The 15,375-nt window shown below is 43.6% G+C and overlaps 1 protein-coding gene across 1 annotated transcript in view; it reads left to right on the top strand.

Annotated features, from left to right (window-relative positions):
- Positions 1-11,764, top strand: part of IMPAD1 (inositol monophosphatase domain containing 1) — an 83,198-nt gene extending 71,434 nt beyond the window's left edge. The window contains exons 4-5 of the mRNA XM_029591316.1: positions 2,967-3,125; positions 9,137-11,764. Of these exons, the coding sequence (XP_029447176.1) occupies positions 2,967-3,125; positions 9,137-9,417 (440 nt within the window). The 3' untranslated portion in view covers positions 9,418-11,764. The remainder of the gene's footprint in view (positions 1-2,966; positions 3,126-9,136) is intronic.
- Positions 11,765-15,375: the final 3,611 nt, after the last annotated feature.

Genomic DNA, 15,375 nt, shown 5'->3' with positions numbered 1-15,375 from the left:
AGGCTCTATGCCATCTTCTAGAGGGTCCTCCAAATCTGGTCATGGGCAGGACTTCACAATGCTCATTGCCAGGTGACCTCCCTTCCAGGGATCTAGAACATGTTGGCGGATTGCCTTGACAGAATGTTAAAATCGCACAAGTGTTAACCTAGATAAAGGAGTCATGTACAACTTGTTCAGTCGCTGGGGAAGGCTGGTGATTGACCTGTTAACCTCAGACAACAGAATGGTCAGAATTTTGCTCCATGCATCTGAGCAGCTACACATCAGCTCCCAATTATTTTGTGTAGACTGGAGTATTGGGTCTAATCTCTACATACCCACTGTTTCTTCTAATCACCAGCACTGTCTAGATCAGTGGTCCCAAACCCTGCCTAGGGGGGCCCACCAGCCAGTCAAGTTTTCAGGATATCCACAATGAATATGCATGAGAGAGAATTTGCATTTTATGGAGGCAGTACATGCAAATTTTCTCATGCATATTCACTGTGGATATCCTGAAAACTCGACTGGCTGGTGGGCCCCCCAGGACAGGGTTCGGGACCACTTGTCTAGATGGTCCTTTGCAACAAGGTAAGGATTAATCCTCATAGCCCCAGCTAGGTCATGCCAAGTGTGGTATTCATACCTTGTCCATCTGTCAATTCAATCTCAGATTCTCATCACATGGAAAAGAGGCATGCTCTGTCATGCAATACTACTATTGCTGGCCCTCACAGCATAGATGTTGAACATGTAGTAGACTCTGATTTCTAGCAGAAAACCTTCAATCAGAAGATCTATGGTTTCAAATCAGAGGTTCTTGTCTGTGTAGGAACAGCCAGCTGAATACTTTCCTGTGGCCCAAGGAACTTGCTTCAGTATCAGTTATGTCTTTTTACCTCTGGCTTTAGCACCTCTTCAGTCAAAGTTCATCTTAGAGCAATTGTAGCATATCAGCCAGTGGAAGGGCCTCCAATTTCTCTCCATTCCTTAATATCAAAATTCATGAAAGGACTGTGGCAATCAAAACCTCCAGTCAGTAACCTCCAGATGCCTTGAGCTAGGACTACATTGAGGTCCCAACTCATAATCCTCCTTTTGAATCTCTTGAGTTGATAAACTTGAAGCTTGGAAAGTATGGTTTCTTATGGCTATCATTTTGGCACGAGCTACAGGCTTCGGTTTCATATTTGTGATTACTTCAGTTTTTCATAAAAGGGTGGTTCTAAAAAACTCACCCCAAGTTCTTTCTGAAAGTAGTGCTGCATTCCACAATAATCAAGTTAATGTGTTTGCTACATTTATTCCACAGCCTTATGTGCACAAAGGAGAATAGCTTCTTCTCTATTTAGATTGTAAGAGAGCTCTGATTCATTACCTAGAGAAGACTCAAACTGTCAAGCTTCTCAGGTTTTGGTGTCCTTTGATCCCAATAGGTTAGGAAAGGCAGTTGCCAAACAAACTGTCTAGTCGGTTAGTGGACTAAATAGTGCACTATTTTATATGCTGACTAGCTTATAGATTAGATTCTGTCAAGGCTCATCAAGTAAGAGCCATGATGACATCAACAGCTCATCTCAGGGCCCCTTCTATTGAAGACATTTACAAAACTGCTGCTTAGTCATCTGTTCACACCATCATGTCCCACTGCTGTTTGGAGAGCATGTTCTGAAGAGAGAAACTTCAGCCAAGTAGTTTTGCGTAGCCTGCTCTTCCCTTGATGGAGCCAGGTTCTTAAGTTATTGCTCTACTAAGTAACCCTCTACTTGGTACTTCCCACACGTTATGGCTAACTCATGCCTAATTGTCAACAAAGAAAACATGTTTGCTTACCTGTAAATAGAATTCTCAGACAACAGAATGAATTAGCTATATTTAATACCCACCCAACTCCTTGAAGAGTTGCCTACTTTGCTAAAGTTTAAACTCTGGAAGAGAATGAGGGACTCACAAGACAATGTACAATCATGCTCAAACAGGCCGATGTAATACCATGTACTCTTAGTGCACAGGTTAACCTATGATTGGACGTGCGTTCTGAACATACATCCGTAACCCCTTATGCAGTAAGGGTATTAGCACATCAAAACCAGAGCGTAGATAATGGTGTTCATCACATGTACATGCCATGCTATTAACCCCTGTATTTAAAAAAAAAAAAAAAAAAAAAAAAAAAAAGTGCACCCAATGCGCACATTTTTAGCTTCAAAAATTAATGCCAGCTCCAGAGCTGGCTTTAACTTTAGGGGCTCCTCAAGACTTAAAAGCAGAAAATTCTGCTTTTCTGTAGTTCCTCCGACTTAATATCATGGTGATATTAAGTTGGAGTAACATTAAAAAATAAATGTCTTGTTGGCAGTCTGGTTAGGGAAATGGACACTCAATTAACGAGCGTCCATTTTCCTAACCCATGGCTGTGCGCAGATTAGACAAACAGATGCTCGTAAAACTGAGCGTCTGTTTCCCTAACCCGCATACAGCCATTTCTCCTGGGCACCCAATGCCATGGATACGCTAGGGACGCACAATTTTATCCCTAGGGCATCCTTTTTAGCGCAGCGGCTCATTTGTTTATTGCATAGAGTGCTCAGGACAGGTGATTGTGCACTACTTTAAAAAAAAAAAAAAAAAAAGTGTCCAGTTTGGATGCACATTTTTAGTGCATCTGTATTGCATCAGCCTGAAAGTCTTTACTGAGAGCTGGATCAGTATAAGCAACATTAGGATGATGTGACTCGCATGTTGTGGCTTTCTATAGAGAATCCTTTTTACAGGTAAGCAAACTTGCTTTACCTGCTGAACTTTCATAAATGAGTTCCTTTGGGTGAACATTAACAGCAGGATTGCCATTGGTGGTATGGTTAATGTCTATTTTCTTTCTTTCCTTTCCCACACTTAAATTAGCAGGATTGTAACCTATGCCTCATGTGTCTAGACCGTTTTAATCTCTTGTTCCTAAATAATAAAGTGTAACTGTTTTACAGCATGGGGCATGGTGAATGGTGGGTCGAATGTGAAAGCACGTGCCTCCTACAGTAAGACTCCAAGGCTCATCGTGTCCCGTTCTCATAAAGGAAAAGTGAAGGAGGTTGCTCAGTTGGCATTTGGAAATGGCACTGCAATAATTGTAGCTGGTGGAGCAGGTATGTTGGGTCTCACTCTTTCCCTATGTTCCCTTCGGTGCTTGCTATCTTCTTGAAGCTAATTTAAAATGTTGATAAATAGTAGCTACAACTTGTTTTTGTTTCTTGGGTTTTTTGCTTTATTTTGGTTTTATGTAGTGGGGTTTTTTTTATGTGGATGGGTTGTAAACTTGTTTAACCTTGTTTTTCCCCTTGATTTAAGGACTCCCAACTGTTGCTGGCCTAACATAATTGTTTCAATGCTGCTGTACTATGAACATCTATTTTCTGTCTCTTCCTTCTGGTTTGAGAGTGATATGTCCAAGCTACGCATAGTCCATTTAGATAGGAAACTTAAAACACAGAATATGACAGCAGATGAGGACTATAAATCCCATCTAATCTGTCCAGTTAAGTTCTTTGTTTTATCAACCCAGCTGATATTATAAGAACATCAGCAGTGGATTTCCCCCAAGTCTACCGTAATAATGGTTTATGAACGTTTCTTCCAGAAGCTTCTCTAAACCTTCTTTTTTAAACCAAATTATATTAAGTTTTTACCACATCATTATGCCCAAGACTGTAAACCTAAATCCTGCCTGCCTCCTGCATCTCAAGTCATACCAGCGGGAAGCCCTGTATGTATATGCATAGATAGAGATGTCCTATTTCTGGGCATCCTAATTTTTGAGTGTCTTGTTCGGGCTTGTCAGGGACAGATGCACTGATGGACACAATGGCGTGCTTGTGTTGACATGCTGCCCCTGGACATTCCTCGCCCCCCCATGCGACCGGTAGCAAAGAAGCCTAAGTGCCATGCTATTTGCAAGGCTTGTCATATTCGAGCATCACAGCCAGAGGTTCCCTCTAACCTTTGTCAGCACTGCTTGGAGACTCTGGGCAAGTTGCTCGAAATGACTTTGCTCAGCCTGGCCCTTCCCCGCAGGTTGCAGGAGGGGAACCTGTCAAAAGTTTCACTTGGTTTTGAAACTTCTCTAACTGGCTCATCCGCAGGTGAAGGCAACTCAGTGGGTGCCAGATCAATGACCCCTGGTTTTGGTATGGATCCTTCCACCTTCTCTTGGGTGGAATTTTTTTCAGGGTCTGCAGTCCTTTCTACAGGCATGTTTGTCAGAACTGGCCAAACCTAAAAGTTCAGGATCAGACTGTAGAACCCTGTAGGGCTGGTGCCACAAGTAAACATCGGAAAGCATCTTGGCCTGTTGCAGGTCACACTGATGGGGACCCGGATGGCACAAATGAGGAAGGAGATCCTTACTTCCTGGAGGATAGGGAAATTCCACTGGGGTTAGAGCATTATAGAACAATGTTGCAATTTTTTCATTGAAATAATTGGCCGACAACATTTTCTGGCACTAAAGATGCTGGGAGTACCGAGCCAAAGAAAAATCCTGTTTTGGTTACTTTATATAAAGCATCTTGTGTTTTTCCTTATGGATGCTATTCAAGAGTTGATTGATCTTGAATGGTGTGCTCCGGAAAACAATTTTAAAGGGGGACAAGTCTTGGAAGGTCTGTATCTCCTGGATCCAGTGGCGAGGGACCATTTGCATTTTCCAAAGGCAGATGCACTGGTGTGTTCCGTCACCAAATGGACAGCTATTCTAGTACAAGGAGAAGCAGCATTAAAAGATGCTCAGGATAGGAGAATTGAGGCTATTCTTAAGCAGGCCTTTGAAGCAATGGTAATGAGTTTGCAAATAGCTTCTTGCTGCTCCCTGGTGGTTCGTGCCGGTTTGCTTTTATCTCAGGAGGTTAATGAGACTGGTTTGAATTCCAGAGTAGTCATGGAACCTGCTGCTGCCTTTTTGGCAGATGCGGGCTGTGACCTGGTTCATACTTCTGCCAGAGAGGTGGCTTTGGTGATTGCAGCCACAGCTGATGTCTGGCCAGTGAATTATTTGGCCAGTGCAGTTTCTAAGTCTAATCTTATGAAATTGCCCTTTAAAGGATCACTCTTATTTGGGAGTGAGTTGGGGAAAAAATGGCCAATAAGTGGGACAAGGCAAAGGTTCCTCAGTTGCCAGAAGATAAGCAGGCCCTGTGTGTGTTCTGCACAAGAAGCCGTACTAGGGATTTCAGGCGCTTTCAACCCTTCAAAGAAGCCGCTTCGCAGAGGGCTAGATCTTTAGGTAGGTCCTTTCGGGCTAGGCAGCCCAGACAGAGCGTAGGCTCGGGTGGTGGTGCCTCCCAACCCCCTCAATGAAGGTGTACTGACCCACCTTCTGGAACAGGAGATAGGTCTTCTATCTCTGTTTTATCAGAGGTGGGTCAAGATCACATCAGATGATGGGTTATGGAGGTGAAAAGGGAAGGCTATGCTTTGGAGTTTCTCAGCATTCCTCAGAATGTCTTCTTGGAGTCTCCCTGCAGCTCCCTGCAAAAAAGGCATGCATGGGAGACTACGTTGTCGAGGCTCCTGAGCTTGCGAGCCGTGGTTCCAGTACCCAAATCACAAGAAAATGTAGGCTGTATTTACATTTATTTCATTGTGCCCAAGATGGCGGGTTCTTTTCAGCCCATCCTGGACTTGAAGGGAGTCTATCGTCATTTGTGAGTGACTTGGTTCTGCAGTGGGTGATGGTAGAGAGGACTCGAAAAGATTGGGGGGGGGGGGGCGGTTTAGAGAAAAGAGTGCTGCAGGTAGAGGTCTCACTAGGAGGCAGATCACAGGGAGTGCTCGATAGAACTAAGTGTGCTTGGTGATAATGGCAGTACAGTCGGGCAACGTTATCAATTTCAAGCATTCCCCTTTGGTTTGGCCACTGCTCCCAGAACCTTCTCCAAGGTCGTGGTGGTGGTAGTGGCAGCGTTGAGAGAGGATAGCATTCTGGCCCACCCGTACCTGGACAACTGGCTAATTCAGGCTAAGAGCTTGGAAGAGTCTTCAGCCTCACGCAAGGTGATCTCCTTGCTACAGGAGCTAGGTGAGGGTGGTGAACTTGATCAAGAGCAATTTACAGCCATCCTAGAGGCTAGAGTATCTGTGTTTGTTTCAACATGAAACAAGGCAAGGTGTTACTGCCAGATATCTGTATTCAGAAGCAGATGACTCAGGTGTGGCTCTTGATAGAATCAGTCCAGCCAAAACTATGGTCTTACTTGCAAGTGCTTGGTTTGATGGCGGCCACCCTGAAGTGCTTCCAATGGCAGAGGGGCATATGCATCCACTTCAGTGTATTCTGCTTGCTCGATGGAGCCCACAGTCTCACGACTGTTCGATACAGCTTCAGTTACTGATAGAGATTGGCACCCAACTGAAATGGTGGTTGCAGGCAGACCATCTGAGAGAGTGTCCTTGCAGGCTCCAGAATAGCTAGTGCTCACGACTGATGCAAGCCTTCAAAGTTGACGGGCTCACTGTCAGGAGTTGATGGTGCAGGGGTGCTGAAGTGCAGAGGGAGTCTCTCTGGAGCATCAGTCGCCTGGAAGCATGTGTGTTTGGTTGACATGCTTGCAGTTTGCCGATCATTTGCAGGGTCAAGTGATCCAAGTGATGTCAGACAATGTGATGACAGTGGCTTATATCAATTGCCAGGGAGGCACCAAGAGTCAATAAGTGTCGCAGGAAATAGATCAGCTCATGGTATGGGCAGAGGTACATCTCCAGGAGATCTTTGCCTCCTACATTGTGGGGAAAGACAATATGAGAGCCAATTTTCTCAGCAGACAGAGTCTAGATCCAAGAAAATGGGAAATGTCAGATGAAACATTCTAGTTCATTGTGGGCTGCTGGGGCCTACCATATCTGGACTTGCTAGCGACATCACACAGTGTGAAGGTACATGGTTTTTTCAGTTGCAGGCAAGATCCAAAGACTAGTCATCAATGCTTTAGTGCAGGAGTGGCCGAAGGGCAAGCTTCTGTTTGCCTTCCCCTTGTGGCTCTTGTTGGATAGGCTAGTTCGAAGGATCAAGAGATACCTGGAGACGGTGCTTCTGGAGGCTCCTGACTGGCCCAGAAGACCGTTGTGTGCAGATATGTGGAATTTCTTGTTTGGCTGACCTGTACAGTTTTTGTGCCAAAGAGATCTGTTGCCACGGGGGCCTATTCTTCAGGAGTATCACTCTATTTTGTCTTACAGTATGGACATTGAAAGGGCTCCATTGCTGAAGCGGGGATATTCCACTGTGGTGATTTCCACCCTGCTTTGAGCTTGGAAGTTCTCAACCTCCTTGGCCTATGTTCAAGTTTGAGTGTTTGAGGCTTGGTGTGAGGAATGAGGGGTTCATCCTCATTTGGTTAAGATCCCACTCATTTTGGACTTTGCAGGATAGGTTGATTAAAGGCATGGCCCTTAATTCCTTGAAGGTACAGGTGGCGGCTATTGCCTGTTTCCGGGGCCAGATGAATGGTGGTTCCTTATTGGCCCATCTGGATGTGGCCCAGATTTTGGAGAGGGTAAAGCATCTTCAGCCTCCATTGTGATTGCCGGTGCCCTTGTGATTTTGGATTTCCTGGCGGGTTCCACCTTTCAGCCTCTGTATACCCTCTCCTTGAGGGTACTTTCCTTGAAGATTAGTTTTTCTGATGGCAATTTGTTCTGTGCATAGAATTTCTGAACTGCAGGCTCTTTCTTGCCAGGAACTATTCCTTCAAGTGACTCCAGGATCTGTCTAGCTGTGAACTATTCAGTCTTTTATGCCAAAAGTGGTTTTGGACAGGAAAAGAGATATGGAGGAATATAGTCTGTTGCGGACTCTCAGGTGACGGCTCTTGAGGAATTTGGAGGTTTCTAGACGTTTTAGGAAGACTGATCGGCTGTTCGTACTCCATGGTGGGGATAAACGGGGTGAACCAGCATCACGGGCTACAATAGCTCGTTGGATTAAGGAAGTTATCACGACCATATAGGTGGATGCTGAGCAGCCATTACCTAAGCAGGTTAGGGCTCATTCCACTAGGGCTCAGGCAATGTCATGGGCGGAACTTCAATAGTCTCCCATTGAAATTTGCCAAACAGCAACATGGTCTTCCTTACACACTTTTTCTAGATATTACTGTCTGAATATGCAGGCCCAGGAGGATGCATCCTTTTCGCGTGCGGTGTTGGTTGGACTGCGGGCAGCCTCCCGCCCTGTTCAGAAGTACTCATGTGGATTAACCTGTCTGAATGCTGAAAAATTACTACTTACTTGATGATTTCCTTTAATGAAGACAGATTAATCCACCTTCCCGCCTTTGGCTGCCGGTTGGTGATTATATGGTCCTCCTGAGTGGCAGCATTCTGGGGATAACTGGTAAGTGTCATTTCACTCCCCAGATTAGTGATGTTACACACTTGTCTGAGCTCATGTTTCCTGTTACTGAATGCTCAAGAGTGGTTATCTGTTAAGGGTTATAATCAAGTATTGTTTGTCCACAGCTTTTGTAGAGAATATTGGCAGGCTGATGTCAGAGCAGGGATATATATATACCCTGGTGTCAGCTCTGCTCAGTCTCCATCTGCTGGTAGAGGTGCATAACCCACAGGTGTGGATTAACCTGTCTTCATTAAAGAAAAGAAAAGTATCACGTAAATAGTAATTTCTCATTTGTAGAGGAATTGTAATTGAGGTTTGAATTGGTACAAAACTACAATTGCTTGTCAACTTTTACTGTCAATTCCCCCATGCTGACTTTGACTTGTGAGGAAGAGAAATGTGCCTTTGGGCCATGCTTCTAATATGCACTTTCCAATTTGTTACATTTGTGGCAACAGTTTAACAATAATATGAGAGTGCTGGGGTGTATTTCACACATGTAACTGTAACTTCAGGTTCTTAAACTGCTGAACTGCTTATTTGTATTATATAAATACTTTCCCTCTTAACATTTTTGTCCCTTCTTGAATTAAATCCAAGAATCTTTTATCCATTGCTGGTGCAGCAAACAGTCTTTTGATTTTTTTTTTTTTTTTTTTATAATATCGCTGACAGTGGTATTGGCTTGTTGTTTAAATGATCTATTTAACTTTTATTGTGCCCTGTTCTGGAACAAGTAATACAAGCTTTACCTTTCTTATCCTGCAGGCTATAAAGTCTTGTCTCTGCTAGATGTTACTGATGATAAGCAAGAACAAGCTGATGTCTATATGCATACGACATACATCAAGAAGTGGGATATATGTGCAGGCAATGCTTTGCTGCATGCTCTGGGAGGACACATGACAACTCTGAGAGGAGAAGAGATTATCTACACCGGCTCAGATGGTAACGACGGGGGAATACTAGCAAGCATTGGCATGGACCACAGTGCTCTGGCTTTAAAACTGAGGGATAAGCTCCCAGACTTGAAGTCGTTGGACAAGTAGAGCCAGTAACAAAGTACGATTTTCCCCTTTTTTTGAAGCCCTCTGATCAGCCTAGGGAGCAAGGCATGGACCTAGTCTGGGAAAGACGATGCACGAGGCAGTCCAGCACACGTTTTGGACGAATATGGTTTATATAGCAGCAGCTGAGAACAAACTAATGTGGTGAACATTTTTATTTTAAGACTGTTTTCCCCCATGTATGTGGTCTTAGGTTCAAGCTATCTGTATGTGTGACTGGATGAAAACGAAGAAAAAGCAATAGAGATCTATGCTTCAGTGCTTTGGAGTTATTGGTAGCTGTTTTGTTTTCACATGCATCTTAAAAGTTCTTAAACAGCAGAGCTGAAAGGAGGTTCTTCCAGAAGTTGAGTAGAATGACTTGATTTCTTTGATTTTCTTGTTACTGCATCACTAACTCAATTGAAAATTATGCCTTGTGACTTTTTACCCTCAAACAGAAACTGTAGAAATAAGAAAATGTGCATTGGATAAATTGGTACTTTTTTTTTTTTTTACTTAACCACATATTTTCAGAAGGCAGATATGAAATATTTGTTTTGGTGAGTTCGCTGATCTTTTTGCATTGGTTTATTCAATTAACTATATTCTGTCTGAACTTATGTTGTGTTTTTTTTGTTTTTCAAAAGCAGAGAGATGTTTCCTTGTGTCATTTTGATAAATTGATATTTCTTTCCATTCTGTTTTTTTTTTTTTTCCTTTCCCTGGATATTTAGGAGCAGATTCAAGTCAGGTAGGAGCTAGCAGATGCCAGTTAAAACACCCCTATGCTACCCTGGTGGTGGCAAAGTGAGCACTTCCACCCATTTAAACCTCCTTTTTTGGTTACTCAGGTGACATTCTGACTCAGAGTTGGATTTCTTCCTGAAAAATCCCTGTGCAAGCTATGGAGCAGTCCAATCTCATGCGTCTGACTGCAGCAGGCTCACTTGCCTGGAGAGCTTCATGTCTCCCTAAAGGAGAAGTAAAACATCTTTCAGTCTCTTCTTGCACAGGAAAACATTTTTCCCACTTAACACACACATGGGAACACAAATACAAAGGGTATAGACACTAGGAGAACATTTTATTACATTTTTTTTTTTTTTATATTTGGATGCAAGTTGGGGCAAGTGTTAGGCTGGGCGAAGAGGTTGCAGCAAAGGTTGAGGTGGTACTGGAGAGGCTGAAACCTATCTGAATACTTCTCCCAGTCACCTCGGTGGTCATCTCCGGAGGAAGTCACCACAGTCCATATCTGGGACTGACCTGCTCCCATCCCAAGCTCTCTGAGAAGCTGGCCATCACTACTAGCCACTGCTCTTAAGTTTCAAAGTTTGGTTTTTTTTTTTTTTCTTCCTTTCATTCAGCCATCTCCATTATCCCTGACAGCATCTCATCCTTGTTGCTGTCCTCACACCTCTACCTCACTTCCAATATATTTTCCTGCTTCTCCTTTCAGCCAAGGATTTCTGTCCCAATCCTGGCTCTTTTCTTCCATACACTTCACACTGTAGGCCCCGGTGGTGGTAGTTTTGGTTTTGGACTGCTGCCTTCAACCCCTTCTTCCATCTCAATCCCACTCTCTTTCCAATGGCACACAATTATTCAGAGTTGTTAAATCACAAGCGGATTGTGAGAAATTGCAAAACGATCTTACAAAACTGGGAAACTGGGCATTCAAAAGGCAAACGAAATTTAATGTAGACAAATGCAAAGTGATTTACTTAAGGAAGAGTAACTCAAATTATAGCTACATAATGCAAAGTTCCACATTTGGAGTCACCATTCAGGAAAAGGATTGGGCTTCGTTGATACGTTGAAATCTTATGCACAGTGTGCAGCAACAGCCAAGAAAGCAAATAGAATGCTATTGAATATTAGGAAACAAATGGAGAATAAATCAGGGAATATCATAATGCCTGTATATCGCTCCATGGTGAGACCTCCATCTTGAATATTCTATGCAGTTATCACCATATCTCAAAGATATAGCAGAATTAGAAAAGGTACAGAGAAGGGTGACCAAAATGATAAAGGGGATGGAACAATTTCCCTATGAAGAAAGGCTAAAGAGGTTAGGACTCTTCAGCTTGGAGAAGACTGATGATGGAAGATATGATAGAGGTCTATAAAATAAGTTTAATGAGTAAACATAATGCAGTTTACTCTTTCAGTAAATACAAGACTAGGATGTCACACAATGAAGTTACTAAGTTGTACATATAAAACTAATTAGAGAAAATATTTTTTTTACTCAATGTATAATTAAGCTCTGGAATTCATTGTAGAGGATGTTGTGAAAGGTCTTGGTGTAACTGCGTGTAAAAAAAAAAAAAAAAAAAAAAAAGTTTGGACAAGTTCCTGGAGGAAATGTCCATTAACCATTATTAAGGTAGAGTTGCAGAAATTCACTGTTTATCCTTGAGATAAGCAACATGGAATCTGTCTACCCTTTGGGATCCTGCCAGGTACCTGTGACCTGGCTTGGCCACTTTTAGAAACACCATAGTACTTCTCTGGGTAGCTGTCATTCACTGACTCCCTGATAAATCCCCCTCCTTTCCCACTGACTTTGATTCCTGGCTTTCTTTCTTCCTTTATCCTTCTTCCTTTTCCCTTATGGGAGGGTAAAGTCATCAGGAATATCGATGAACCCACTGATTTATGCCTCAAAACTCCTTTCCTTAAGCACCTCATTTGATCTCCAACTCCAATGTGTACTGTTCCTATTCACAAGCATAGCCAGTGCCTTGACCTAGTCCTTTCCTCCAACAGCTTTCTCTCAGATTTCTCCAACTCAATTCTTCCTATCTCAGAGCATCATTGGATAACTTTGACAGTAAACCACAGTCTCATAGCCTTGTTCCGTCTCCACCAATAGCTTAGGAATCTCCATGCTGTCAACCCTTGTATCCTCTCCAATAATGTTTCATCTCTCCTTTCAATTACTGCATTGTCAGTTGACGAAGCAGTTTCTTCTTACACTGTATTTTCCTCTGCTTTTAGACACTCTTGCCCATCTCTGTACCTATCCTGTAAGCACACCAAATCCCAGCCTTGGCTCACCCCTAGAATTCCTTTCTGTGTTCCTGTGCAAAATAACTCTTGCTAAAATCCCATACCCATGTAGACTTCCTTTCAGGCTGCTGTTGCACTTACCAAACAAGGCTACTATGTCCATCTAACAAGCTCTCTCTTGTATCAAATGCTCACCATCTCTTTGCCACACTCCATTCCTTCCTCAAACATCCTTCACTACTCTGCCCAGGCTATCTACTTCCATAACAAGATTCACAAAATTAGTGTTCTCAACCAGGTCACCTCTTCCCCATTTCTTTCCTCTACACTTCCCCAGGCCTCCGCTACTCTGTCCTCTTTTTCTGAAGTCACAGTGGAGGAAACTGCCATTCTTCTCTCCTCCTCTAAACTCACTACTTGTTCCCTGACCCCAGTTCTTCCACTGCAGTCATCCCTTCCATCTCACATCCTCAGTCTGTCACTTTCCATTGCTTCTGTTCCTGTTGCCTTCAAACATGCTGTGACCACACCACTCCTCAAAAATGCCGCCCCTGGACTGTACCTGTCTTTCCAACTATCATGCAATCTCCATCTTCCCCCTTTGCTATCAAATTACTTGAATGTGCTAATCACCGCCACTGTCTTGACTTTTTCATCTAGGGCCATTCTTGATCTTCTGTTTTTCGTCCTCTACATTCCACAGAAACAGCCCTTGCCAAGGTCTTCAATGACCTGTTTATTGCTAAAACCAAAAGGTTTTACTCAACTCTTATTCTCCATGAACTTGCTATCTGCTGCTTTTGACACTGCTGATCACCACATATTCCTTGATACTGTGTCCTCACTTGGATTTCAGAACTATATCCTTTCTTGGTTATCTTATCTCTATCACTCATTTAGTGTTTTCTCTTGTGAGTTGTCCTCTACTGCCTTTCCACTATCAATTGATATGCTTCAGGGTTCTGTCCTGGCCCTCTTCTCGTCTTTCTGTATACACATTCTCTTGGTGCTGCAGTTTCCTCTCATGGCTTCAATACCATCTTTATGCTGCTGATTTCCAGATTTTCCTCTCTACATCAGGAGTCTAGTCCAAGATCTCGGCCTGCTTGTCTGATATTGCTGCCTGAATGTCCCACCACCACCTTAAACTCAATATGGCCAAGATATAGAGCTCCTAGTTCATGTTCCCTCTTCCTTCCTTCTCTGTTTCTGTGCATAAATGCTGTAATCCTCCGAGTCCCCTCAGCCCATAACCTTGGAGTCTTCAACTCCCCTCTTTCTCTCCTCCTCCTCCTCCATATATATCCAAAACCTGCTAAAATGTGCCGTTTCTTTCTCTCTAAAATCTCCAAAATCCGTCCCTTCTTTTCTGAACACACTACCAGAGGTCTGATCTACTCTCTCATCACCTCTCGCCTACACTATTGTAATCTGCTCCCAAGAGGTCTCCTAGTGAGCCATCTCCCTCCACTACAATCTACCCAAAATTCAGCTGCATGACTTATCTTTCACCAAAGTTGCTACATCCATATAATCCTTTTTCACTAGTCACTACATTGGCGCTCTATCTGTTCCTATATACAGCTCAAGCTCCTCTTACTTACAAAAGCCTTCACTCTGCAGCTCTTCACTACCTGTCCTGTCTTCGCTTTCTACACCGCTCCTCATGCACTCCGCTCATCAGGCAAGTCACGCTTATCTATTCCCTTCTTCTCTGCCAGCAATTCTGTGCTTTCCACCTGGCTGCAGCATATGCTTGGAATAGACTTCCTGAGCTGGTGTCATGTTCCCTCTTTTTGCCTTATTTAAATCACATCTAAAAACACACCTTTTCGAGACTGTTTGTTTTTAAATCTTGACCACGATTGTCCTGCTTGCAGCCTAATTCATTTTTAACCATTGTCTTAACTGAAATTCCCCAAGTTTCTTTTGCCCTATATGGAGCTTACAATCTAGTATGTTTTTGCACAGCACTGCGTACTTTGAATAGTGTTAGAAGCTTTTTAGCAATAAAGAGAGTAAAGTGGAGGGATTTGGCAGCTCACTTTCTCCTCCCGCTGCAGCTCTTAAAGGAGGCCCAGGTATTGCCTGGGTGCCCTGGCTGCTTGCACCCCAGGGTCAGGGCTCTTCTGCCAGATCTAACCTCTGCTGCAAATTCTCCTCTCCTTGCTAGGATAATATTAACCTTTTATTGGAAGGAAGCGGGAGGGGAGAGAAACATCACGAGGGAAATAATGCTGATGGCTGGGGTGCCCAGAGGACTGTTAAGTTTGAGATATCACATCGGTTTACATTCAGGTACTGTATTTCAGTAGGTATTTCCCTACTGGAATACAGGTATTTCCCTATCCTCAGAAGGCTTACAATCTAAGTTTGTACCTGAGGCAATGGAGGGTAAAGTGACTTGCCCAAGGTCACAAGGAGTGACAGCGGGACTTGAACCCTGGTTCTTCTGGGTCGTAGCACACTGCTCTAACCACTAGGCTATTCCTCCTCTCTCCTCGCAGCGTTTTCCTTTTGAGAATGAGGGCCAGTGAGTGCAAAGAATCCTTGTACTTTGCACCTGCATAGAGATTTAAAAGTACAATCGATATGTCTCTGCACCCTTGTTTAATGCGAGTTACGAGTACGTATCACAGTTTACAGCGCATGCACTTTTACCCATGCCAAGAGATGGAGGAGGGCAGTACTCAAATGCATCCTCCCAGCTCTTCCAAGTAGCCAGCAGAGGTGGAAATTTGTGACTGTTGTGAGCATGGAATCGGCTGGAAGCTCTTGCCTTCTTCAGGTACTGGGGGGGGGGGGTGTCTCCCCCATGCCCCGCCCCCAAGAGAAAACTGGGAGAGAGAGGATATGGCAGAGGAAATTTCTGGTTTGTGTCTGTATAGCGAGTTGAGAGTTCTTGTCTGCTCCAGGTGCTGGCGGGGTGAGGAAGCATCT

The sequence above is a fragment of the Rhinatrema bivittatum genome, chromosome 2 (assembly GCF_901001135.1).
Source record: "Rhinatrema bivittatum chromosome 2, aRhiBiv1.1, whole genome shotgun sequence".
In the NCBI taxonomy this organism is placed as follows: Eukaryota; Metazoa; Chordata; class Amphibia; order Gymnophiona; family Rhinatrematidae; genus Rhinatrema; species Rhinatrema bivittatum.
This window is presented reverse-complemented; position numbering and strand designations above follow the sequence as displayed.